The 27,362-nt window shown below is 38.8% G+C and overlaps 1 protein-coding gene across 2 annotated transcripts in view; it reads left to right on the top strand.

Moving 5' to 3' along the window:
- CEMIP2 (cell migration inducing hyaluronidase 2) overlaps positions 1 to 27,362 on the top strand; it is an 86,857-nt gene that overhangs the window by 32,013 nt on the left and 27,482 nt on the right. For both annotated transcript variants that reach the window (XM_049896966.1, XM_049896967.1), the window contains exons 6-16: positions 4,034 to 4,222; positions 7,125 to 7,294; positions 8,435 to 8,644; positions 8,990 to 9,195; positions 9,338 to 9,407; positions 13,523 to 13,651; positions 16,819 to 16,907; positions 20,454 to 20,585; positions 21,702 to 21,737; positions 22,455 to 22,610; positions 26,013 to 26,190. In XM_049896966.1, the coding sequence (XP_049752923.1) occupies positions 4,034 to 4,222; positions 7,125 to 7,294; positions 8,435 to 8,644; positions 8,990 to 9,195; positions 9,338 to 9,407; positions 13,523 to 13,651; positions 16,819 to 16,907; positions 20,454 to 20,585; positions 21,702 to 21,737; positions 22,455 to 22,610; positions 26,013 to 26,190 (1,565 nt within the window). The remainder of the gene's footprint in view (positions 1 to 4,033; positions 4,223 to 7,124; positions 7,295 to 8,434; positions 8,645 to 8,989; positions 9,196 to 9,337; positions 9,408 to 13,522; positions 13,652 to 16,818; positions 16,908 to 20,453; positions 20,586 to 21,701; positions 21,738 to 22,454; positions 22,611 to 26,012; positions 26,191 to 27,362) is intronic.

Here is a 27,362-nt window from a genome sequence, read left to right as displayed (position 1 = left end):
ACCGGGGGACCTCATACCGCCAAGAAAGTAGTGCCAGGAGCAGAGGGTGTCCTTTGGACCTGGAGTCCCTGCATGGAGAAGCTCCTAGTCCGTGGGAAGACTGATGAGAAGGCCGACAGAGAGAGAACCTTCCCCTGGAGCTTATGGCCTGAACGTGGACTTCTAGCCTACTAGACTATGAGAAAATAAATTTCTCTTTGTTAAAGCCATCTACTTGTGGTACACTAGATGACTAAGACATTATGAGAATGACAACTACTACTATTATTTTTTAGACAAAGCCCATTATAGGCTTTAGTATCTGGATGCAGGAAACATAAAAACATTTTACATTTATTAGGTAACTTTTGTGTGTGTTTGTGTGTCTGTGTGCGTGCGCTTTGTAGAAACAGTAAAATTGGGAAGACCAGAGTTTAAAAGAACAGAATGCAAGACTTGCCCAGGTTAGGTTTTCTCTGGATAGTTGGCTCAAGACTCTAACAATATCTATATTATTCCTGTACCACGCCTGAATTGCTCTCCTTTTGATTCCCATAACTTGAGTGTGTTTTTTCCTTATATCAACTTTCCTTTGAGTCAACATCTTAATGTAATCCCAAGGTAAAGTGCCAATTGTTTAAAGAAGAATGATAGAGAAGTATAGATGTTTATTAAACAGATAACTTTGAAATACGGTGTTTTTCTTTTCCCACTGGTGATATGCCATTAAAAAAAAAAAATTAGTTTCCATCTAATCCATATATAAAAATCCATATATATTTCCATGAAATCATGTTTTGGCTTATGATACATGATATGGACATTACAGAAGCAGGGAACACTTCTACTGTTTGATTAAGTATAAAAGAAGTGTCAATTGTAAAGAAGTTGGCTTAACTTTTCACTTTTTTTCTGCCTAATTGGGAGCCAATGTTGAGTTTTAAAAGGAAGGTATTAGGAGCAATCGGTAATTAGTAATCACCGGATTGCACAGCTTTATGTTATCCCTGGAAAGTAGGAGAGTTGGAAGGGTCACCGTCGTGCCTGACTCAGGTCATATTCCAGGTCATGCTTGGGAACACTCATCCATTTTCAGCAAACTTCTTTGTATCTCTTCTGTGAACCAGATACAGTAGCAAATGCACAAATGGAGTCTCTCTGCTGCCTTCACTGAGGTAGCATCCAAGGAGGTGAGCTATCCTAGCTGACACCTGAAGGGTATGACTCGTACTGGAGAGAATACCCATATGAGAATACTGGAGAGAGAGGTTGCTACTGGGGAGCAAGTTACTTCTCTCCAGGCAGGGAGGTCCAGGCAGTTGAAGATGCTGACAAGTCCTGGGGCACAACGTTTGTGGAGTTGAGCTCTAGAAAATCAGCTGACTCAAGGTGTCTTTGATAAAGTTATCCAGAAGATTGGTTGTGTGGAGAATTCCTATGGGCCAGAGCATCATTGGTGTCCTCTGTGAGCTCTCAAAATGGGACAACTGCCTTGCTTCTATCCCTGGAACTTGCCAGATTCCAGTGGGGTAGGCCCTCAAGACTTTATAAGGGGTTATAGTTGCCAGCTGTGTCTCTGGCCCTGCAGGCACACAGTGTGATACACTCTCATGTTTGTACACTTTCCCCAGGCTCCAGCAGCCTGGGTGTCAGTTGTTACAAAGGGACAAGGATGTCTCATGGACACTGGTCTTTGACTTGCTGTTTTTGCTAAATGAGTTCTATTATAGCCGCATGGTTAGAAAATGAGTCCTGGGCGTTTTTTTTTTGCCAGTACTCAGCCTCTTGTGTAGGCTTTAGGTGTTCGTTGGGTGAGGGGAACTGCGGATCTCTGAAATGGAAATGGCTCCTTGGAGCCATAATGCATGTGTACAAATAAACTGAGAAATCATTAAAAAAAAAAGTTGCTTCCAGTGAAGATGTTTGGGAAGACTTTAAAGATGAAGGAGCAATTGCCTGAATCTTATAAGTGAAAGAACAAATCTGTCTTGGAAGAAGTACAGCCAGAATGTTCCTCGGAAGGGAGCATGGCGAGACTTCGTCTCACGCACTTTGGACGTATTATCAGGAGGGACCCGTCCCTGGAGAAGGACATCATGCTTGGTAAAGTAGAGAGGGTCAGCAAAAAAGATGAACACCCTCAATGAGATGGACTGACACAGTGACTACCATAATGGGCTCAGGCATAACAGTGATTGTGAGGATGGCACAGGACCTAGAATAGCATTTTGTTCTGTTATGCATAGAGTCACTATGAGTTGAAACTGACTCGAAGGCACCGAACAACAACATCTTGGTTGGTGGAAAAGTAGAAAAATATTCTGGTAAAGAATAAACATGAGCAAAGGCACAGAAATGAGGGATTGTCTAAAGGCAAGCTTTTTATTTGTACTATAAGGTAGAAAATCTGTTAATGTCCTATCTCTTGCCGTGTGCTTGTGTCAGATTTATTCTGTGCTTGGCAACTTCTACCTGAGTGTGATATGTTCTTATTAAGATCCTTTGGGGGTGGTATTACAATTCTAGCAGTGAGTTGAAATAGAACAAGAGATTTGGGAATCTATAACCTTCAAAATTATGAAAGGATAGTTTACTGAAGTGATATATATACCATTATGGCCAACGGTGCCCTCTCCTTGTGAGGGCAGGGGGCTATATATTTTGATTTTTTTTGTTTGTTTCTGTTTATTATATCTATAGAGTTGTGCAGCCATCATCACAATCTAATGTTAGAACATTTCCATCACCCCCAAAAAGAAATCTTATGCCTATTTGACATATTCCCCATTCCCATTCCAGCTCCAAATAACTGCTAATCTACTTTCTATCTCTGTAGTTTTACCTTTTCTGGGTATTTCATATAAATGGAATCATACAATATGTAAACAATTAATGCTTGTTTTTAACACAGTGTAAGAGCATTTCTCTTTTTCTCCCCAGTAAGACTTGTGAACACGATAGCAGCCAGTGTGATTTCTAAACCTGTAACAGATGCACAGATATAGCCTCTCCATCTGTTCACGCCGCCTTCTAGGAAAAACTTTTTTCTCTTATTCTTTCTCTTTTTCTGAGAAAATGATACATTGAGCTTAAGAGATAGCAGCCCCTAAGCAGGTGGATGGCTCCTGGCAAAGGCTAGCGTGAGGATGAGTGGCAGGAGGAATGCTGGGTGGGGGCTTAGGGCTGCTAATCCTAACATCCACCTCTCAGATGTCTTTGCTCTCTGTAGGCTCCAGCAGGGATACACTGACAGAAAGATTCCCCCCATGTTAAGGTGTGCTTTAAGGGAGCTATGTTTTCATCCTTTTGTCATTAGTATCTGCAGAGTAACTTGCCCGTGGTTAGCAATTAGTACAATTTTGCTGAATTGTGTTTACGTTAACTTTTTTCCCCTAAATTTTATTTAGTTTGTTGTTGTTGACAATGTACACAGCAAAACACACACTAAATTCAGCAGTTTCTACGTGTATCATTTACTGGCATTGATTATATTCTTCGAGCTGTGCAGCCATTCTTACCCTCCTTTTCTGAGTTCTTTCCTCATTAACGTAAACTCACTGCCGCCTAAGATTCCTGTCTAACCTTTTGATTTGCTGTTGTCAATTTGATCCCATATAGACAGTTCTTTAAAAAAGCACAGTGCTCACAGCAGACCTTTTTTACTAGTTAAGCTAAACTATTGTTTGGTTTTAAGATGACTTTGGAGGATATTTTTGGTTTACTGTTTAAAGATTACCTCAGGGCAATAACTTCAGGGGTTCATCCACCCTCCATGGCTCCAGAAAGTCTAGAGGCCATGAAAATTTGAAATTCTGTTCTGTGTTTCTTTCCGCTTTGATCAGGATTCTTCTATGGAATCTGATAAAAATGTTTAGTCGTGGTAGCCAGGCACCACCCTGTTCTTCTAGTCTCACTGCAAAGGGAGCAGTTCAAAGGGGGCAGCTGTTGGTGGTGTTTATGTTAACTTCTGATTTGTGACTCAGTGAGGTGCTGGATTTTAGACACAGAACAATTCCCGTTAATGCATCATTTTCTTTTTTGTTTTCTGGTTTAGGCGTTTCTTTTTCAGGCTTCCGGGTGGAGGTTGTGGATGGAGTGATACTTCATTTGTTGGATGATGTTAGCAGCTGGAAACCTGGAGACCAGATTGTGGTCGCAAGCACAGACTATTCTATGTACCAAGCCGAGGAGTTCACGCTTCTCCCCTGTCCCGAGTGCAGCCATTTTCAGGTCAAAGTCAAAGGTATCAGACTGCTGAGTGCTTCTTGGGAAACACGCATTCTTTTCTCTAAGTTTGATTCTTGAAATACCTCTTGCCCTCCAAGCATCGTCATCATCAGCTTAATACTAAAGGTCTTAGAATGTAGAGTGCGTTGAACTCTACATTCCAGAGAATACCTGATAAAAGTAGTTACTGGGCAACAGTTTTGTTGTTAGTAATGTATAGCAGCCAAAACCTTGTTCCTGTACCTCAGTTTCTTTATTAAAAAAATAAAGTCTGAGGAGTTGATGGACCGATTGTCCAACGTCCTTTCCAGCTTCTTACTTAATAGTTTTTCACTATCAAATAGTAGTAAACCAACTATCAAATAGATTCACTTTTTAAAGAATTCTTCTTAACTCAAAAAGTTCCATGGCTTTGGAGTGCCTACTTGCTTGGCAAAAAGCAGATCTTACTAATATTTAAGATGCAACCAAAAAGGTATTTTCATGAAATAAATTTCCTAGCTATGAATCGGAATCGACTCGATGGCACTGGGTTTTTTGTTTTATCCTAATGTTGAGTAATATGTTTTTTTGAATGGGAGAGCAATACACAATGTAATTCTGTACTTTACACTGTGTTCAGAAAGCATTATCTGCCAGACCCTTAGTCTGAGTCTGGCACTAGGCAAAGCCTGTTCAGGCATTGCCTTAATTATGACATTCATTGTTCATTTCACTCCGTACATTGCTTTCTTTGCTTCTGTACTTAAGATTGCGTACGTTTATGAGACAAAACAAAAAGAGCTTACAGTTGGCAGTGCAAATCCACCATGCATTCCTTGGAAACCTTATGAGGCAGTTGGACTTTGCCCTGTAGGGTTGCTATGAGTCGGAATCAATGCCACGGCAACAGGTTTTTTGTTTGTTTTGTTTTTTTTTTTAATTCAGTAAGTGGTCACTTGATGGGTAATTTAGAGCTTTGAAGTGTAAGGGAAAATTTTCTCCTTTGGAATAAAAAAAAAAATTTACTCAGTTGGCACTTTTGCTCAGTGTTTTGTTTAGTGTTGTACTTTTCCTTCTTGATAATACTGGACATAAGCAAAAAAAGATACCATCTGGCATTCTTTTTGGAAATTCCCACTCCTGTTAACGAGTCTACATGGCAATGAGTCTTTACGATCTCAATTCCTATGATTTATTTGTGTTTTTTTCCTTTCTGAGTTTATCATATGAGCATCAGAGAAAAGCTCATTTTTAAAATGCTTCTAAACTTCCAATGAAAGTGGGAATTTAAAAGAATACATAATGCATTAAAGTAAGAAGAGTTGGGAAAGAAAAGAGAATAACTTCTGTACTGCTGATGTGCAAATGGAGATTACTTTAGCGTTGAAATAGAAGCAAAAACAACTTTAGGCCCTGAAAAAAAAAATTTTTTTTCTTTTTTATCATCATCTACGGAGCCTTGGTGGCGCAGTGGTTAAAACCTGGGTGTTGATCAAAAGCTCAGCCGTTCAAACCATCTAAGGTACAATAATTAAGAAAAAAAAGGAAATTGGATTAGTAATTTAAAAATCTTCCCATAAAGAAAAGCCCTTGGCCCAGGTGAATTCATTTGTGAATTCTTTCAAATATTTTAAAAAGAAATAATACCAATTTTCCACAAAATTCCGGAAAACGGACAAAGTGGGAACACTTCCTAACTCATTCAATGAGGCCAGTATTACTCCGATATCAAAGCTAGGTAAAGACATCACACAAAAAAGAAAACTACCGACCAACATTCCTCAAACTGAATCCAGCAGTATATTAAAAGGGCAATTCACCATGGCTGTTATGGATTGAATTGTGGCCCTCAAAGACATGTTTTGTAAATCCTAACCCCGATACCTGTGGATATAACCCCATTTTGGACTAGAATTTTCTTTGTTACGTTAATGAGGTCATATCAGTTACAGTGGGTCTTAAACCAATCACTTGAAATATGAAAGAGCAGATTAGGCAGAGAACCAAGGAAGCACAGATGTGGGAAAATAAATGCCATGCCACATGAAGATGGCCAAGGAACTGAGGAAAAAAAGGTGAAAAGAAACAAGGACCTTCCCCCAGAGCCAGCAGAGAGAGAGGGTCTTCCCCTAGAGCCAGGATCCTGAACATGGATTTCTAGCCTCCTAAACTGTGAGAAAATAAATTTCTGTTCATTAAAGGAAAAAAAAAGTTCAGCAGTTTGGATCCACCAGCTGCTCCTTGAAAACCCAATGGAGCATTTCTACTCGCCCTATGGGGTCGCTATGAGTTGGAAACGACTTGATGGCAACAGGTTATCATCATCTAAAAAGCCATTTGTTTTTCTGGATTTACTATGCATTTGGGTCCTCATATGCCCTCAGGGAAGTAGACTATAGACAGGAGCTGGGAGAGATAGTCTAGATTATTAGGCAGATATCAGCTGATTGTAGGTATCCAGGGATATTTCCAGCATTGGTGGGGCAATTGTAGTGAGTGCTCAGGTGTCAGATGGGATGGGTGTTGGGACTAGATAATCTTTAAAATCCCTGTTCCCTGGCATTCTGTGATTCTGAGGTTTTAGAGAATGGTGCTAAACCCCCAAACGAAACCAATTGCTGCCAAGTCGACTCAGACTCATAGCGACTCTATAGGATAGAATAGAGCTGCCTTATAGGGTTTCAAAGGCTGTAATCTCTACGGAAGCAGACTGCCACATTTTTCTGCCATGGAGCGACTAGTAGGTTTGCTCTACTGATCTTTGGGTTAGCAGCCAAGTGCTTTAACTGCACCACCAGGGCTCCTTCGAGAATCACACTAAAAAACAAATTGTTCATCAAGTCTTAGGGGTTATAGAATGAAGGGGAATGTCTTTGAAGTTACGTTTCACATTGTCTTTGTTCCAATATTCTTTTTCCCTTGCTCACATCAACCAGAAACACCTCAGTTCCTGCACATGGGAGAGATTGTAGATGGTGTAGACATGAGAGCCGAGGTTGGAATTCTGACCCGGAATGTTGTGATTCGAGGAGAAATGGAGGACGCATGCTATGCCGAAAACCAGTGCCAATTCTTTGATTTTGATACCTTTGGGGGACATGTCATGGTATGTAAAATCCTGGTTGCTAAATACATGCTTGAAGAAACATTCAAGTTTTGGAATGAGATGTATATAGATATGAAAAAAAAGAAACTTTATTTCTTTATCCAAATGATAATCAGGTGATTTTAGATCATTAGAAGAGAATGTTGTGTCTTAACTCTAGTTGACCTGGACTTCTAGTTAAACCATTAAGAGTGGTGTCATGAAGAATTAAATCAATGCATTGGGAAGAACCGCAGAGACAAAAAGTCGATGATCCTTGGTATCCATGTCTGTACTATCTGAAGAAGTCAACTGGGATTATTGATGGGGGAGCAGTATAGTAACACGCACGTACAAAATATTTTTCTGTAAAATTATTTTTGTATGCAGATTTTATATCTCTATTTTTCAACAAGTACGTATTGAGTGCTTACTATGTGGTGGGCGGTGCTGTGTGTACCAATTGATTAGACTCCAGGGCTGCGTGGCGCCTACATGTGTTTTAAAATCAGTTTTTGTTTGCTGAATAGGCAATGGTTTTTAGCAGCATTTTTCTTGCACTAATTTCTGCACTGTTGGTCAGTGTTATTCCTTTGTTTTTAATAATATGATTTTTAGCATGCTTAACCTTGGGATCACAAAGGAAATGAAAAAAGAAGCAGACAAGATTTATATACTAATTAAAACACTGAGGGAGCATTGAGAAGTAACTGCTCATCAAATTGTGGTGGAGGATATAGAAGTGATTGGAAAAGATCAAAATATTGGAATAAATCAAAGCACGTATACAGAAATAATTTCTGTGGTTTTGCTGGCTGTATTTCCTTTTATTCTGAATTGGTGGCTATTTTTATGGCTTTTTAAAACATTCGCTGTGTAAAGAGAAATTGTTAAAGTATTTGTTAAATTATTCACTAGAGCCCAGGAAAATGAGATTCTAAAGATATAAATGTTTTAACATGTATTCCTCTTCAGATGTTCATATTAAATATATATATATATATATATATAAACCCAACCCTTTGCCATCCAGTCAATTTCTACTCATAGCGACCATATATATATCAAATAGATATATATGTAAATTTTCATTTAAAATAATTTTTGCTACTTTCTTTTTCTGGAAACTATCAGTTTGATTTCAGTTACCTTGTTTTGTAGATCAGGAAAAATTTTACTTCAGTCCATCTTTCTTATGTGGAATTGGAACACATGGGTCAGCAACACCTGGGCCGGTATCCAGTGCACTTTCACCTGTGTGGCGATGTGGATTATAAAGGAGGGTACAGACATGCAACATTCGTGGATGGCCTGTCCATTCATCACAGCTTCTCAAGATGCGTCACTGTGCACGGAACCAGTGGCTTGCTGGTAAGTAGCCTCATGATATATCGATGCACGTTATTAGAACAGTTGACTCTCTTTCAGCCTCATGACTGGTCAATTTTAGCTAAACAAACTGCTCCCCCACATGCTTTCCTCTCTCCTCCTTTACTGAGAATTCTACTGGTTTTCTGTCTGAAGGAAGCCTACATTTTTAGCTCTCCAGATTGCCCTCTTAAGTGATAAATGATTCCTGGCATTTGACTTTGCTCTTTCTGCTAAGATGAGAACTACTTTTTGCATTTGTACCAAGCATGCTATGCTGAATAGCACTTGTCGCTTAAATCACAATCAATGTTGTTACCAAGACATTATATGCTTGTATCTCTGCAGATAAAAGACACCATTGGATTTGACACACTGGGTCATTGTTTCTTTTTGGAAGATGGTGTTGAACAGAGAAATACTTTGTTCCACAATCTTGGGCTCCTCACCAAGCCCGGCACTCTTCTCCCCACCGACAGGAATAACTCCATGTGCACCGCCATGCGTGATAAAGTCTTTGGAAATTACGTCCCTGTGCCTGCCACTGACTGTATGTGAGTAACCGTCAGAGAGATATAGCCATGTGTCATGGTCAAGACTTTTGACCTCTGGGGAAGATATTTTGGGGGAAGTGTATAGTGGGCAGGATTTTTCATGTAAGAATGTTTAAATCACCTTAAAAAAAATGCCTTGCAGGGCGGTTTCAACTTTCTGGATTGCTCATCCCAACAATAATCTGATTAATAATGCAGCTGCTGGCTCACAGGTAAATAAGATTAAAGCGCTTTCAGATTTTTTGCATCACTCATGTTTATAAATTCTCTGATTTATGTGGATGGAATGTAAGGATGACTCCTGTGATGTGTGCCAATGTAGCCTGAGTGTGGCGTGGTTTTCCGGTTCTCCTGGTTTAGTTGAGAGCCGGATATGGTTGAGATGGTTTTTCTATTTCTGGTGAATCACTCGTGCCAATTAGTGTCTGAATATAGTCTGACAGGTACTACACGGAGCAGATGCGGATTGTCTCTGTGGCTACCATGCCATTTCCGGAGTGGAATTTTAGTGTATTATGTAACCTTTCTGGCTTCTCATACTTTAGTCGCGTGTGGCCGAGTAGCTTTTTTTATGTAACCTTTCTGGCTTCTCATACTTTAGTCGCGTGTGGCCGAGTAGCTAGTCATCTCGGTTTCTAGTGTTGGTGAACAAAGAAAACTTTGCCTTTTCTTTATGTGAATGGATTATTCAGTAAAAAACAGCGACAGTTGTCACTCTGGTCAAGGGGCATGCACATCCGTTTGCTAAAAGCAGGGATCATATCCACTTGGGAATTTCATCTCCTTGGTTAAGCAGCTTAACTCTACTTGTTGTTGTTAGTTGTCGTCAAGTTAATTCTGGCTTACGGTGGTCCCATGTGTGCAGAGTAGAACTGCTCCATAGGATTTTCAAGGCTGTGACCTTTCCGGAGCAGATCCCTAGGCCTATGTTCCACGGCACCTCTGGGTGGGTTCAAACCAACAACCTTTCAGCTAGTAGTCAAGCATTTAACCTTTTGTGCTACTACGTGCCTTGAATTGTTTAAGACTCTGTCTCTCTCACTTGCATACACAAACAAAGTGGAGAATTCAAGGGGGTAAGTGAGCTATTTTTGGATGACAGAAATATCCCTCAGATAAGCTTGGAGAAATCTACATTTAATATTAATGTGATTTAAAACTGCTGATTAATAATAAAGCCAATCTCTAGATACTGTACAATTAAGATTGTGTCTGTGTTGAAAATGACAGTCCAGAAATGTGAACTTTGCAGCGATATGTAAATATCCGTTTGTATTTTTACATCACAGCTATTAAAAATTTTTTTAAAGGGAAAAAAATACCTGGCTTGTTTCCTAGGATGCAATAAAAGATTAGTCAAAGGAAATATTTGAGATCACTTTGCTTCTTGGAAGGGTGGTTGAACTTCTATGATTGTCCTCAAACCCATGAAACATAAACTATAGGTCCTTGTCAGTGAAAGATTCTTATTTGACAAGGCAGAGACCTGGACATATAATCAATTCAGATTTTCACTCATGCATTTTTCATCAAATATTTGATGAGCCCATATAAGGTTTACACTCAGAGTGTGCACTGGAAGGTGAATTTTTGGGTAAAGATGAGCCCAGGGGTTGATAAATGCAGTCTGTTAAAAAGTATTATTTTCTAATCTACAAGTGAGCAGCTAGGGCAGGGATTTCTTTCAGCTGTTTAGAGAAGTCCTGGGTTGAAGGCCAAATCAAATTGCAAATAGTTTGTGAAAATGTGAGGCCAGGTCACATAGACTCTTCTTGAGGCTCATGGCTTGCTCGTGAGAAAAGAAGAAAGCTGGTCTCTAACTTCTCGTCTCGTCTGTGTTCTTCCTTTTTATTTTGTGAGGTATTTCTTTTTTCTTTAGAAAAACCATTCCAGAAAAGTTAATATTTTGGCAGGATTTTTCCTCCCAAAGTAAATCAGACTCTTTCTTTATTGTACTTTTCCACTGCCTTTTACAAAGCTGCCTTTACCTGTCTTGACACCACAGTGTGTTTAACAGGAAACAGCTGTTACTCCTGCATCCCGCCTCCTCCATCCCCAAATGCCATCCAGTCCCAGTAGGCTTCTCTGCCTCAGCTTCCAGGGCTACGGTACCGAGCCTTCTTGTCAACTTCCAAGAGTTCTTCTGCTGAGTTGTCTGTTTTATACCTAAAAGAGTTGAGGTGCCAAACACATTGTTTAGACTAGTTTGTTATTAAGATCCATCTATATACTTTTATAATGGGAAAATGTTAAATACTGTGTACATTTTGATGTGTAGGTATATATGCTTTCCACAAGTCATTTCTTTTTTATGTTTTCAAAGGACTTTATTCATCACAACTAATATAGTACTTATTGTTGTGGTTGTTGTTAGTTGCTGTTGACTCAATTTCAACTCATGGCGACCCCATGTGTGCAGAGTAGAAGTGCTCCATAGGGTTTTCAAGGCTGTGACCGATCAGAAGTAGATTGCCAGGACTTTATTCTGAGGCGCCTCCCAGTGTGTCTGAACTGCTAAACTTTCAGCTAGTAGTCAAGTGCTTAATGATTTGCTCTACCATATGATTTTTAATTTGGATATGTAATGTTGTTATTTTGTGCTGTTGAGTTGATTCAGACTCATAGCGACCCTATAGGGCAGAGTAGAACTGTCCCATAGGATTTCCTAGCCTCTAATCTTTATGGGGAGCCCTCGTGGCACAGTGGTTAAGTGCTTGACTGCTAACTGAAAGGTCAATGTTTCGAACCCACCAGCCGCTCTGTGGGAGAAAAGACCTAGCGACCTGCTTCTGTAAAGGTAAAAACAAAAAACAAACAAACAAAAAAAAACTCGTTACCGTTAAGTCAGTTTCAACTCATAGCGATTGTATAGGACAGGGTAGAACTGCCCCATAGAGTTTCCAAGGAGTGCCTCGTGGATTTGAACTGCTGATGTTTTGGGTGGCAGCGGTAGGTCTTAACCACTATGGTGCCAGGGTTTCACTGTCAAGGTTACAGACTAGGAAACCTTATGGGGCAGTTCTGCCCTGTCACATGGGGTTGCTGTGAGTTGGAATGAATTCGACGGCACACGACAACAACAATCTTTATGGAAGCAGATTACCAGCTCTTTTCTCCTGTAGAGCCACTGGTGGGTTCCAACTGCTGACCTTCTGGTTATCAGCCAAGTGTTTAACCATTTCACCACCAGGGCTCTTTTTTGTATGTGTAATAAATAGTACTTATTGCATATATTATATTTTAATGATATCTGTGTGTTTTCTGCTAGACTGTGAATTCCTTGAGAATAGCCTTACTGTGAACCTACACATAAACCAGTACCAGTTGCCCTGAGGTCGGTTCAGACTCATGTTGACACCATGTGTAGTACTGTGTTCCGTAGGCTTTTCAGTGGCTGATTTTTTACAAGTAGATTGCCAAACCTTTTTTCTGAGGCACCTCTGGTTGGACTTAAACCTTCAACCTTTCACTCAACCATTTGCACCACTCAAAGACTCCACTTGGCACGTATCAGGCGCTAAAGAAATGTTTGCTGACTTTTAAACTTAAGCCTTTAAATTGTCCTTTTATACTGTATGTGTTAAGCTTTAGCCTGTCTAATGAAAGTTGCATCATGTTGTCCTTCACATTGAGCTGATGTTTAATTAAATAAAAAAAAAAAAAGAAGAAGAATTAAGAAAATTTATTTCTGTTTTCAGTCTCATTTTGAGTGTCAAAAAATGTTTAAATTTTGCTGCTGCTCCTATTGAAGTTGTAATACTGAAATTGAACGGGCAAGTTCCAGACTGAGACAGCATCCTGATTCATGCATGTGGTGATTTTTTTTTTTTCTTTGGCAAAAATTTGCCTCAGGACAGGAAGGGCATTGGAGTTATTTGAAAGAAGTCAGTGAACTCCGCATGTTGGCGGAATAGTTGTTTAATAGGCATGACTCATCTCTTGATCAGATTTGAGGTAAACAGAAAAAACCATTCTGCTTAAAGGCTGTGCTATCCTGGCCACATTGAAGGCTTGCTTGTTTCTAACTTCTGCAAAACTTTTTAAGGATGATAGTGATGGGAAGCTTATTTTGAAAATAAGTTTTGGTATTAGCCAACTATTTCTCTTCTCCAATCCTTTAGCAATATTGCTTTTCAAAAAAAAGCGGGGGACATGATATAACTGCTTTGAGTGTGCCAGATGTAGACACAACTTTTTATAGGGATTCTTAACTTGAAACAATAAACACTTAATGTCGAAGACATTAAACCTGATTGTGAAGCAGTAAGTTTATAAGGATGTTTCGTGGAGTGGCTTTATAAAATATGATTCTTAAATTCAATTATAGGATGCTGGAATCTGGTATTTATTCCACAAGGAACCTACTGGAGAATCCAGTGGATTGCAGCTCTTAGCAAAACCAGAACTCACACCACTAGGTATATTTTATAACAACAGAGTCCATTCAAGTTTTAAGGTAGGTGCTTGCATTTTAAAAAAATAGTGATTGCTAAATACAATTCACAGAGTAAAGGATGAACTATTGTGATTACAGCTGAGAAATGTCAGTTTTTGGTAGAAGTTGTCATGAAAGAAAGTAATTTGTGATTAAAAAAAGCAGACACCCAACCCTCTGTGCTCATGAGGCTTATCCAGCATTCCACTTCTTCACATACATGAATATGCACCAACACACATGTGCATGCTTTCTGAATAATTATGTAATGGACTTGACCCCTGGGTTCTCATTCTCCTCTTGTTTCTACCCTCCCTCCTTGTCTCTCACCTTCTTTCCAAGCTTTCATATCGTTACATGTTTCTAGGGGGTAGATGATTACACATTAGAGGGTAAACTTCTAGGGGTTAAGATGCATACTTGATCTCTCTTCTCTTGATCACAGTGGCTGCAGAGTGTTATTAATAATGATATTATTAATATTAATTTAGTGTAATTAATATTAAATATTAATAATAATTATGTAATAAGGCTGTCATCTTTACAGAAGTGGACTGCCACATCTTTCTTCTATGGAGTGGCTGGTGGGTTTGAACTGGTGACCTTTCAGTTAGCAGCCAAGTGCTTAACCACTGTGCCACCAGAGCTCCTCACGGCCACTTAGGAGCTCCAATTTCCATGATTCCCCCCGCCCCCGCCATGAGATCAGATCCACATCAAAGTTTAATTAATAGCTTCCACTTTTGATAGTCAGGGGGACCAAGAAAACCAAACCCATTGCTGTCAAGTCGATTCTGACTCACAGCAACCCTACCGGACAGAGTGGAACTGCCCTATAGGGTTTCCAGGTTGCCACTGGTGGAACTGAACTGCTGACCTTTTGGTTAACAGCTGAGCTCTTAACCACTATACTACCAGGGCTCCAGAGGATCTTTTAAAAACCTAATGTGTTCTAATTTGAAGAGCTTAGAATCACTTGTTGAAGACTTGAGACATAAAATCAATTTTTCTTTACACAGAGAGTTGTGAGGTGATTTTTGTGAGCTGAATAGTTGATTAAGGCTAATAATTATTTAAAGTAGCATTTCACAGTAGAAATCCTTAAAATTGCCCAATTATAAGAGGTATAATTATTATAATTAATTTGGTGTTTAATGCCATATACCATGATGCCACTTGGTAATCTATTAATTATAAGAATATTAAATTTAAATAATGAGAGTGGGTGATTAGGTTTTAAACTTAGAAATGACTGTACAAAGTGACACTTTATAGCCAAAGGAAATTGAGCTGTTGGACTCCTAGGAAAAGTAGCCTGCTATCTGTTTATCTGTAGATCACTTGTAAATAAACACACACACACACGTGTGTGTGTCTGTGTGTTTGCATATCCCATCCCAAATAAACATTATGGTTCATCACCATGGCACATTTGAGACACAGGAGTTGCACAGTGATTCGGGGGTTTCTAAATCATTTGTCCCAACTGTTCCATTTTATCCTTAAAAGTTACATCTGAGTTTCTCATCAGCCAAATAAGCTAATATAAACCAAATAAGGGTTTAAAGTAACTCTTGATTGTATTGTCATTTTGTAAAGAGAACAGACAAAACCACCTGCTCAAACTGGAATTAGAAATTAAAATTAAATTAATTAAAAAAATGTGTATACACACACATCAGTATCAGACACTGTTGAGTGACTGGGTGAGTGCTCCCATGGTTTTTCCTTCCATATCTTCCTGCAAAATGTCTGTCGCCGCACTTCTAATTCTCTTTTTTGCTCTCCGTTCAATCCTTTGTCTCCCCATCCTTGCTCCTCTCTTGTTAGTGTTCATTAGAGTTCTGCCTAACCACTTTTTCTTCTCCCAATGCAGGCTCCCAATTTTACTGTATGTGTAAATACACATACACACCTGTGCATGCATGCACACATGTGTGTGCACACACACACTGGCCCCTGTGGCTTTAGTTGCTAATGACCCCCAAATCTGTATTTAGTCCAGGTTGGCCACGTTTATCCAGCAGCCTACCAAGTACCATTTGGATTTCTCATAGGCACATAAATAAAACATGCTTAAAATGAAAACCCTTATTTTTACTCTCAGAACTCTTCCTGTATTCCTGTTTCAGTGAATGAAACCAATAGATACCTTGTTTCTGAAGCCAGAAATATATGAGCCTTTATTGTACTCTTTCCCTCACCACCAGACATTTTATTAATTTCTAAAAGGTAATATACACCTCAGAAAGACTTCCCACCCCATACGTTTTTCTCCATTACTGTTGCCACAAGTCCAGATCATCTTTCTTCCTTTTCTGATTTACTGCATCAACCTTACCTCATCTCTCACCTCTATTTTTACCCCTTTCTGTTATCCATCCTGTTATCCATGTTGTAGCTATAGTGTTCTTTCTGAAAATGCAATTGGTTGAATTGTCTGTATTAAAGGCCCATTGTACTGATTCTTGAGGTTTATCAACACTGTATAATCTGGCATTTGTTCCTCTGTAGCTTTAGTCCTTACCTTTTCTCCCTCCGTCCATTCTTGTTGGTCCATCTAAGATTTCTTTTCCTTCTCAAGTGTGCTATGCTGTCTCAACTCCAGGCTTTCATACAAAGGTACAGACTTTTGAATACCTTTCCTCTGGGCTCTTCAGCTGCCTCCCACCTACCTCATGCCCTGCGTCCCTAACCCATTGCTTTGTATGGTTAATTCCTCCCCATCCTTCAGGCGTCAGCCTTAGGAGATCCTTTCCTTTAGGAGACATTCCCTGAATCTTTCCCTCTGACCCCCCCAAAAAGGTCTCTTTTAGATGCCTTTCTTATATGTTCCCAAGCATCATGTACTTTCTTTATATGCTTATCAAGTTAGATTATAAATTTTTTTTTTTATTTGTATCTCATCCTCCTACTTCAAGGGGTCAGTAAAAAACAAGAACCATGTTTTTCTCATTAATGTCTAGTGCTTGGTGGTAGGCACTAAGTAAATAACTATTGAGTGGTTGAAAAAGTAAAATTATAAAATTACCAGGAAAATAGCCATTTTTATAATACCTTTGCTGTTTATTCTTTTTCACCCTTTTTTAGTAGAAGCAATAAGCTAAGACTTATTTCCATGAATCATTAGGTATGTAGATGTAAATGTGAGATGTATATTCATTTCAGCCCATAATTATATTTTTCAGGCTGGCTTGTTTATTGACAAAGGTGTCAAAACAACCAACGCAAGTGCTGCTGATGCACGAGAATACCTCTCTCTGGATAACAGTGCAAGGTAGAGCTTGTTTTTTAAATCGAATTCACGGTGTGTCTCACCAAAGCAAAAACTGCTCATTTGGGGGTAATACATTTGAAATGAAGTTTTGAAAGTTTTTACGAGGGTTTTGGAAAAGCCTTTATTCTGCTGTAGCTGGGGTTTTATTTTATGGAAATGCTAAAGAGGAAGTTGATGCTTTTCTCCTTTTTCATTCTTGTAAACTGACGTTAGAGCGAGTTGCAGCAAGAGAGAAAAGAAGAGAGATCTGTGGAAAAAGAGCCTAAATTTGGCCTTAAATAGAATATGACTCATTGAGTGAGTAGGTAAACTGAGATCATGTTTTAGTCTAATCCCTGAAACTGAAAGCCAGAAGGCATAGAATTAATTCTTAGTGGTCAAAGTAGAACATTGCATTAAATCTGTTTCAAGTGAAAGGTCCCAAACTTGATGATCAAGCTGGTTCTGGTTCAGTGGTTTATAGTCTCAGACTCACATCATACCCAGGCTCTATATTACTCTCCTCTGTAACCACAAAATGTGGTTGAGATACATATCAGCATATCAGCAAAATTCTCTTATATCTCCTCTGTAACCACAAAATGTGGTTGAGATACATATCAGCATATCAGCAAAATTCTCTTACATCGTATACATGAGCCAAAATAAATAAAATGTCTTAGGTAGAAATGAGATTTTCTGGAAAAAATGGCCAGCTTAAAGCCATATTCAGTAGAAACCAGGCACATCCTATTTTTTCATATAACAAGTTGATTGACCAGTCTCTGGAGTTCAAAGGTGCTAGATTTAATAGACTCTACTGACAGGCATTTAAGAAAAGAACACCAGACTCAGTTGCTCATCAAAGGATAAATTAGGAACTACATTGTAGGTAGGTGATTCTGACTGAAGTGTGAGATAGGATCCTTGCGACACATTAACAAGGCCTGCAATCAAGGGAACACTGGGAAAGTGTGGTTCATAAAATTACTTATCAGGATTCCTTAAAGGTCAGCTTGAGTCTGACATATTTCAAGCAATTTTCAGATCACTGTTGAGAAGCTGAGAAACTGAGGGCATTTTTAAAGTAATGAATGAATGGATGAGTAAATATATTTGAAAATCCATTGGTATTTAATTAGACCTGACAAATTAAGCAATAAAACAATTTACCTATAATGGCTTAAGAAATTTTTTTTACCAGGTGTGTATACATGATATTAGAAAAGTGTTACACTTTCCTCTCCTCTCCATGAATTCTCTTACTAATTTATAAATGGATACATATATGAATCAGGTTCCATTTGGAAGTTGTTATTAAGAAGAACTGATTATAAAAGAAGACATTAGGACAGCTGGCTAATACATTTAATTTTTTATATGAACTAAGGTATGTACTGTGCCCACATGTATTCAGGCAATCCAGACATGAGTAAAAATGATAAAACTCTAACATAAATGAGTAACAAACCCATCCACAAATGAAACATCAGGCTCATGGGCTATCCAGAAGAAATTTCAGTCTGTTCATCAAAAGGGAAGTTGACTCATCAGTTAATCAGATGACCCTTCCCTTGTGTCTCCAAGATGTGAAATGACAGAGGAATCCAGTGATGGAGATTTATATCCCTAAAAAAGCTCTTGGTTTGAGATTGGGAAATTCCATTTAAAAGAGTGAAATAACATCAGACCTGATTAGTACAGTAAAGGCAGGGAAGAATTATGGGAGGGTTGAGCAATGTGCTGAGATTCCATAGATGACAATGAAAAATTGGGAAAACTAGCTGTATTTTCTGCACACCAAGAGGGAAGGAGGATCACAGTCAACAGCGTATCCCAAAACAAGCAGTCAGCAGTTGGTTTACATGGAAAGGAGGTTCAGAAAGATGAAATGGCCACGGCAGAGAATCAGATGTTTGCTTTAGCAGCACTTTTCTTTTTTTGCTTTTTTTTTTTTTTAGAACATCGTGTAGTTTCCTTTCCAAAACTCTTCCATCTGTTTAAAATTATGTAATGCCTGCGAATCTGTTTGGCAGTAGCTACAATGTCAGAAGAGAGATGGATGGTTTAGACTCAGTATTTGTTAGCTCTTAGGTCAGAACTAGTAAGGGTCGGGGGACCGGGGTTACACACGCACTCTAAGGACGGACGTAATGCTCTTTACCTCCACTGCTACCACCCAAGTCCATGTCATCACCTTCTCTTGCCTGAAACAGATCAGGAGTCTCCAGAATGGTCTTCTTAGACAATCCGTTCTCCAAGTAGCAGCCAGTGACCTGTTTAAAAAAAAACAACAGTGAATCAGCTCACATGACTTCCCTGATTCCATGCTTCTGAGGACTTCCGATTGCGTTCAGAATAAAGAACCACATCTTTGCTTGGTGCTTGCTCACTTCTTTCTCCTCTCACCCTTGCTTCTTACTCTCCAACTGGCTTTCTTGTTTCTTGAGTGTGCCAAGTTCATTCATGCCTAGGGACCTTTGCCCTTGATGTTTTCTGTGCTATATCTTTGCATGATGTCATATCCCATCAGACACATTTAGTGAGCTTTTTTTTTTTTTTTTACTGTATCCCAGCCACTGTGGTGGTAGTAGTTTTACAAACAAAGTGTCTTGATTATTTGATTGAAAATCTCATCCTGATGAATTGGCTTTTGAAAAGCTATGAAGTGTTTTTCCCCAGCTCTGTAAGATTAAGATAGAAATTATCTTTTTTTTTTTTTAAGATGACCTTATGGCATAGCAGTTAAGTGCTATAGCTGCTAACCAAAGGGTCAGCAGTTCGAATCCGCCAGGCGCTCCTTGGAAACTCTATGGGGCAGTTCTACTCTGTCCTATAGGGTCGCCATGAGTCAGAATTGACTTGACGGCACTGGGTTTGTTTTTTTTTTTATGGGATTATTTATTTGAGTTGTTATAGCAGACAGTTTTTGACACCAACGTTTTTGATCTTTTCATTAAAGTTTTTGTAAACTAAGTGTTTTAGAGGAAAGAGAAGGAAAAGGTAAAAAAGCAGTCTTTATAATGAATTAGTCAATTAAATACAATCTATTTTAAATTTTGGTATTTTGAGATACCAACTCAGTTTTGTCTGTGTATCTTGAGTATTTCACTAGCACACACTCAATATTCCAGTTCCCATATAGACATGTTGAAATATATGATTAATACATTTGATAAGTTTATGTTAGCATCATGTTGCTTAAGAATTTGTGAAAACATGCCATATTTTCTGTTCTGGGTTTTTTAAAATTTTTTTAAAATGGGTTTAGTGTTTAGGTTGTTGTGCAGTGTCCATTCTATATTACAAATTCATTTAGAAAAATAAACTCAAAAAATTATGAAAGCAATTCCCTGGCTACATGCAAGTGAGCATACTTTTGGATTTTTGAACTACAAATAATTAAGTTGTCTCATAAGATTTGTTTTTGGTTTTTTTGGTTTTGTTTTGGTCAAATTTAACTCTGCTTCTTGACATTGAAGTTTATAACTGTAAATAGCTAATTTTTTATTGCCTTTTTATTACTTTTTTAAAAGTCCATCCCCTCTTTTTTTTTTTAACCCCAAGGTTTCGGCCTCATCAAGATGCAGACCCTGAGAAGCCACGTGTTGCTGCTGTAATCGACAGACTCATTGCTTTTAAAAATAACGATCATGGAGCCTGGGTCCGAGGAGGAGACATTATTGTTCAGAATTCAGCGTGCGTATCCTCTGCAAAGTTATTCCCTGATGGCACCAATGGTACTCATTTTGAAGGATATTTAAAAAAAAAAAAACACCGTAGAATGAAGGCTCAGTAGTGGTTCCTGGATTATATTATTACTATGAACAGACAGGACAGGCCGCGAGGAAGTACGCTAGAGTTTGCAGACTGCTCATATTTGGAGTTGTCTCCTTCTGGTGCTTTTATTGGAGCTGAACTTGTCTGGTGACAGGAGAGTTTTTTGATGAGATTGAGCAGAAGCTGGGGGGTTAGCTTTGTATAACAAACATGGTCTATGTCAGAGAGCTAAATAAAGATTTTGAAGCTACCTGGGTACTTTTTTTCCATCTTCTTGGCAACTCAAAGTTTTTCTGATGTTATTCCATTGCCATTCAAAACAGAGGTTGTGCAATTCCACCTTCATAAATCTGTTGACTTATGTCTTAGCATGACTTGAGGCAGTAAGCACCTCACTCTTTCCCCGTTTGTATAATTTTAGCAGAGGTCTGATATATGTTGAGCTAAGATTTGGTGCTCAAGATTCTAGAAAAATATTTTGTCTGGCACTGACATCTGGCATTTCACCATTGTCACTGACTTTTATCACCTCCAAAATTGATATTGTATTAAATCAGTAGAAATAGTTAGAAATTTTGAAGCAAATACCATGATCTAGTTGTTTTTTCAAATAACAATAATTATAGCTAAAATGTTTATGTGCATTAATTATAATTACAAGCATTATGCCATGTTCAAGGCACTGTTCTAAATGCTATAAATAAATTGGTATGTTTCATGCTCTCAAGAATCTTATGAAGAAGGTTATATTATTATTCTAATTTATAGATGAGGAAACTGAAGCAGAAAGAGGTCAAGGAACTTGCCCACAATCACACAGCTAGTAATTGGAAAAGGCTGGAACGTGAGCCAGGTACCCTGACTACGGAGTCTGTGCTCTTGGTAGTTGTGGAGTGAAAATTTTTTGTCGTCTTGGAGAGACCCGATATTATTCAGACCTCTGGATATTATGCCAATTAAATATTGGGGGAATTATCTATTTTTACACCACTTGGTAATTTTTTAAATGTTTCCTCGTTCTCTTTTCTCTTATAGATTTGCAGATAATGGAATAGGACTGACTTTTGCCAGGTTAGTAATTGCTTAAAAACTACTTATTTGACCATTTTAAAGCTGTAAGGTAAAATGACCCTTGATGTTTGGCTTATATACAGGAACGTTGTATATTTATTAGCATTAAAAAAAAAAAATCAGCACCTTCTTCCTGATACCACTAGAGGGCCAAAAAAATTTTTTTTATTGATTAATTGAATTCATACCTGAGTAGTAATTTTAATGTAGGTGGAATTTCACAGAAGGATAGGCCCATCATATTTTTTCTTAGAAGAAAATGCTTGAGATTTAGACCAAAGATCTTAAAAGAAGGGTAAAAAAGAGGAGGTGAAAGTTTGGGGTGTCTAAGAAGCTGCTCTAATTTGGCAATGGTCTTTAAGAATTAAGAATTTTATATTTTTTTGTCCAAATAACAGTGATTTTAAACGTGTCCATCATCTAATTCTTGCACTCAGGGCAACTTTGTTCTCCGCATTTGCAAACTTATTGCTTGGGACTAGAGTAATGGATTGTTGCTCCTAAATTCAATTATATACATAAAATTCATAAAATATGTGTTGATTTCTATGAAGTATTTTCACAGTTTAGGAGCAATTTCTAGTGACTTGATATTATGTATTAGAAAAATCGACTGACTTAACATTTTTAGCTTCATAAGTGACAGCTTACCTTCAGGTAAGAGTAAATTTAAATTGGCGAGAGGAATGTGGTTCATGACTGTTTTCATTTTAACAGTGATGGGAGCTTCCCAAGTGATGAAGGTTCCAGCCAGGAGGTGTTTGAATCTCTCTTTGTTGGCGAGAGCAGAAATTATGGCTTCCAGGGGGGTCAGAACAAGTATGCAGGCACTGGAGGAATAGACCATAAGCCTCGGACTTTACCTAGGAACAGGTAAGCACTGCTTTAGCAGTGAACTGTTATATTTAAACAATAAATAAAAAACTAATTCTCAAGGAGGTTTCTGTGTTAATCCTGCATGGATTGCTTCCCACCGTGACTCCTATCCCACCTTATCTTTATTATCACACTATTTCTATTCTTCATCTTTTATTATTGTTGTACATATTGTCCTGGAATTCTGGAGCATTAATTATTAAAAACTTCATAGATTTCACTATCAATTTTATAACAAGGAGCCTATCTTGGTTCTCATTCCTTGTATAAGGCCTGGTGATTTTCTTCTTTTTTTTCTCTTTCATGAGCCACAGAAAGTTGCCAAACCATAACTATGACATGATATCAGTTTTCCTTCAATTTGTGATGTTGGTTTTCAGAAACAGCCACTGGAAAAGGAAATGACCTGCTGAAGGAGTCCTAGAATATGAGAGCTGGTTGATGCCAAAGCTGACTCAAAATCTAACCACGGCTGTGTAATTAACTGCCTTTTAGATGGTGGAGGGGAGCGGGGGCAGACTTTTGGCATGTGTTCTTTCATCATAATCAGTCATTAAAACAGTTCTTAGCACTAGAAAGATCCTTCAAAGCTCTTAGGGGACTGTTAACTAATTAATCCATACCTCGGTTCTGAGAAAGCCCTCATTTTACCTGGGAAAAAACCAGGTGGACAAAAACTAAATAGTGTCCTTAAAGGCATCACATCAACACCAGTGGCACAATTCAAATGCCACCCCCACCACCTTTCCTCAGTGTTCTCTGTGATCATTGAACTAGGACCCATCAGGGAAAAGGGGAAAACATGGACTGTTAGCGGTATGTGTGTCGGGGGCGGGAGAGGCTTTTTACTAGCTTCTGGCAGAGGGTCACTGTGCTTGGCTCCTCTCCCACTCTGCTTGTCATTGTGAAATATTGAGCATCCTTATAGACTGCGCTCTGTGTAGACTGCCTGTTAGTCAGACTGTGGAAGCCACCAGGAAAAGAGCTTTGTGGATTTTTAATAACTAACATTTATTAAAATACGATGCATGAGGCCCTATTCTAAATACTCTACACATATTAATACATTAATTCTCACAAACCCAACAAGGTAGCTGCTATTGTCATCCTCCCTCATATGCAGATTTAAAAAAATAAATATATGTTGTAGCGTGGGCCTGCAGTATGATGATAGCCAAGTCAATTCCACTCTTTTCATTCTATATCAGCCTCTAGTTTTGTTTCAGAGTGCTTATTGCTGCTTTGCAAAGGAGAATTTTTTTTTTGTATTGTGCTTTAAGTGAAAGTTTACAGCTCAACTTAGTTTCTCATACGAAAATTTATACACACATTGTCATATGACCCTAGTTGCTCTCCCTGTAATGTGACAGCACACTCCTTCTTTCCACCCTGGATTTCCCGTGTCCATTCAACCAGCTCCTGCCCATTTCTGCCTTCTTGTCTCACCTCTGGACAGAAGCTGCCCATTTAGTCCAAAAAAAAAAAAAAATTTTTTTTTTTTTTTTTATCTAGTTGAGCTAAGAAGCTCACTCTTCACGAGTATCATTTTATGTCTTATAGTCCAATCTAATCTTTGTCTGAAGAGTCAGCTTCAGGAACGGCTTTAGTTTTGGGTTAACAGAGAGTCCAGGGGCCATGTCTTCCGAGTTCTTTTCAGTCTCAGTCAGACCATTAAGTCTGGTCTTTTTACTAGAATTTGAGTTCTTCATCCCACTTTTCTCCTGCTGTCAGGGACTGTCTGTTGTGTTCCCTGTCAGAGCAGTCTTTGGTAGTAGCTGGGCACCATCTATTGCTTCTGGTCCTAAGGAGAATTTTTTAAAACAAAGATTTCTTATTGGACAATGGATCAGTTTTTATTTTTCACAATCTTTATTAACCTTTTGTGCATGGGAGAACCATTTTGAGATATATGCTTAGTAATACATCATGCATCATGATGCATAGATTTTTAACCAGGCTATTTGGTTTTCTTGCTAAGACCTATGCTTTTTTTGTAAAACACTGCGAAGTTATAAACTAATTAGTTGCTGTAGAAATACTTTGCAATACTATTAAAAATGTAATAAGTTAGAAACTTCAGAAATCCAGAATGTTATGGGTTTTGTACATTAATTATGGTTGATGATTTGTTATGGATAAGGATTTTCTGTTTGAACAAAAAGGGAGAAAACTAATAAAATGAATTTCTCAACCTAGCTAGCCCCTTTGATGTAGTAAGCCTTGAGGAGTTATGCTTTTATACTGTTAAGCATATCATTTTTACGATCTTTTAGTGGCTTGAAAGGAGGCTGTCCTTGCATAAGCACAGGTGTTTCTTTTGTTCTAGAGATTTGGGGTCTAAAACCGAAGTACATGAGTTAACAAAGAAAAATGCTTAACTGAGTTATTTCAAGAAGCAAAACTATTTCATTGTGTCTTTGCAGTTGTCTTCTAGTTGCCTATTCTCTTTTCTTAAATCCATTTGAAGAAACTAGTGTATGTTTGTGTATTTTCTGCAGCTCTTTAAAAAGGACCGTATCCCACCCAGTTAAGTTTAAACACACACACACACACACACACACACACACACACACACAACAACAACAACAACAACAATAGCAAAAAAGTTGAAATAATCCTATCAGCCAATTTGCCAAATGTTTTGTTTCTCTCCAAACCTACCCCAGGTCTACCTCCCTTCTCCATCCCCACAACTTCCGTTTTGGTCCAAGCCGTGGTAGCTACCTCGGTACCTTCTAATGCATCTCCCAACTTATCCCATCCGCCACCACAATCTGTTTTCCCCACAGCAGTCAGAAGGGCCTTTAAAAAAAAAAAAAACCCAGATCATGTTTTGCTCTTCTGCTCAAAACCCTCCAACAATTTCCCATTTCATGGAGAATTATAGACACATTCCTCATCATGGTCTACAAAGCCCGGCATGATACAGCCCCTAGCCACCAGTCTGTCCACTGACCACATTGCTCCAGCTGCACTGGCCTTCCTTCAGGTTTTCAAGCTTGTTCCTACCAGAGGCCTTTGTGCTTTCTGTTCCTCTTGCCTGGAATGCTGTCTGCTCAGAATTTCTTATACCTCTCTCACAGAAGTCACATGTCCATCTTCCATTCTGTCCAAAATAGCATCTCTCCCCCCTCCTGACTATTGAATTACTGTGTCTTATTGTCTTCATAGCACTTACCATCTCAATTATCTTTTTGTTTTTCTGGTTGTCTTTCATACTACAGTATATGTTTCAGTGGAGCAGGGTTCTTGTCTTGCTCTATATCCACAGAGTCTAGAATTATGCTTTGTGCATAGATGATATTCAGTAGTTCAACAATCTTTATAAAATGAGTAAGTATATGAAGTGCTGTTAAGAGGACAAGACCATGTGCATTAAATAGTATTGTATTTTGACAGGACATTTCCAATTAGAGGCTTTCAGATTTATGATGGGCCCATTCATCTCACCAAGAGCACTTTTAAAAAATATGTGCCAACTGCAGACAGGTACAGCAGTGCGATTGGCTTCCTCATGAAGAATTCCTGGCAGATAACCCCGAGGAATAACATCTCCCTCGTGAAGTTTGGCCCACATGTAAGTATGGTCTTATAGTTCTTACATAGTGGCTGTGGTTTGAGAAGGAGACATAACACATTCCGAAAGACAAAAACACAAACAAGCAAAGGAATCACACTGAGTCTTTGTAAAACTGGGAGGAGAAAGAGACACAAAAGCAGCTCCTAAGTCCATGCGTCTGTCCTGTTGAGTTCAAGTCAAAAACAGAAGTCCCGTGTGACTCTGGGTATTCTTGAGAAGGAAAAATACCTACAGTTTTAGAATTTCACTGGGACAATAAGTCCACTGCCACTGAGACTCATAGCGACCCTGTAGGACAGAGTAGAACTGCCCCATAAAGTTTCCAAGGCTGTAATCTTTGTGGAAGGAGACTAACACATCTTCCTCCCACGGAGCAGATGGTATGTTCAAACCACTGAACTTTTGGTTCACAGCCAAGGTCTTTAACCACTGTGCCAGCAGGGTTCCTTACAGGGACAATAGGACATCTGATTTTGTGAAATTCAGTATAATTAGCTGTTGGGGCAGCGCATTCTCTTTAAGAGGTTTGGGTCTCATTAAATCCTACCTGGTATTTTATTTACCTGGGGCCTGTTCTGGAGAATGAGAGCATAAGATGTTGAGAAGAAAGAGGAACGGGGAGGCAGGGGGACAGTGTGTCATACATTGGGTTATTTCTGATCTAAACTTTTGAAAGGTTTTTATGAAGACTGCAAAGAACATGTGGAAATTGTTCACATTTCAGTAGCCTACAGAAGCTGTTTTCTAACAGTTTGTTCTGAATCCCTTTACCCTTAATACACAGGATGGTCTGTTACACAACACTCCCCACCCGCCTGCTTGCTAGTTCCAAGACCACAGTGACACCAGAGGGACCAAGTCTCAGATTCTCTAGCTCCCTTCTCCCACAGACAGCTGTAACTGAAAAGTGGTTCATAGTTGTATTATCCACCTCCACAGGCAAACTTTGTGGTTATGTGGTTTGAAGTAGAACGTGGAATCGGTTTACCAAAGCCTGTATCTGGTTTTCTAGGACAACTGAGGCATAGCCCAGAGACACAGGTGCGAATTGGGTTGCCAGCTTTGTTGGGTGGTTCTGTTTCAGGCCACATGACTCTAGGGAAGGGTTAACAGCTAGATAAGTAGATGACTTCCCCCACAAATAGGAAAGGTCCTGGTTCACCTTTCCA

Source organism: Elephas maximus, chromosome 9, assembly GCF_024166365.1.
Source record: "Elephas maximus indicus isolate mEleMax1 chromosome 9, mEleMax1 primary haplotype, whole genome shotgun sequence".
Taxonomy (NCBI): Eukaryota; Metazoa; Chordata; class Mammalia; order Proboscidea; family Elephantidae; genus Elephas; species Elephas maximus.
This window is presented reverse-complemented; position numbering and strand designations above follow the sequence as displayed.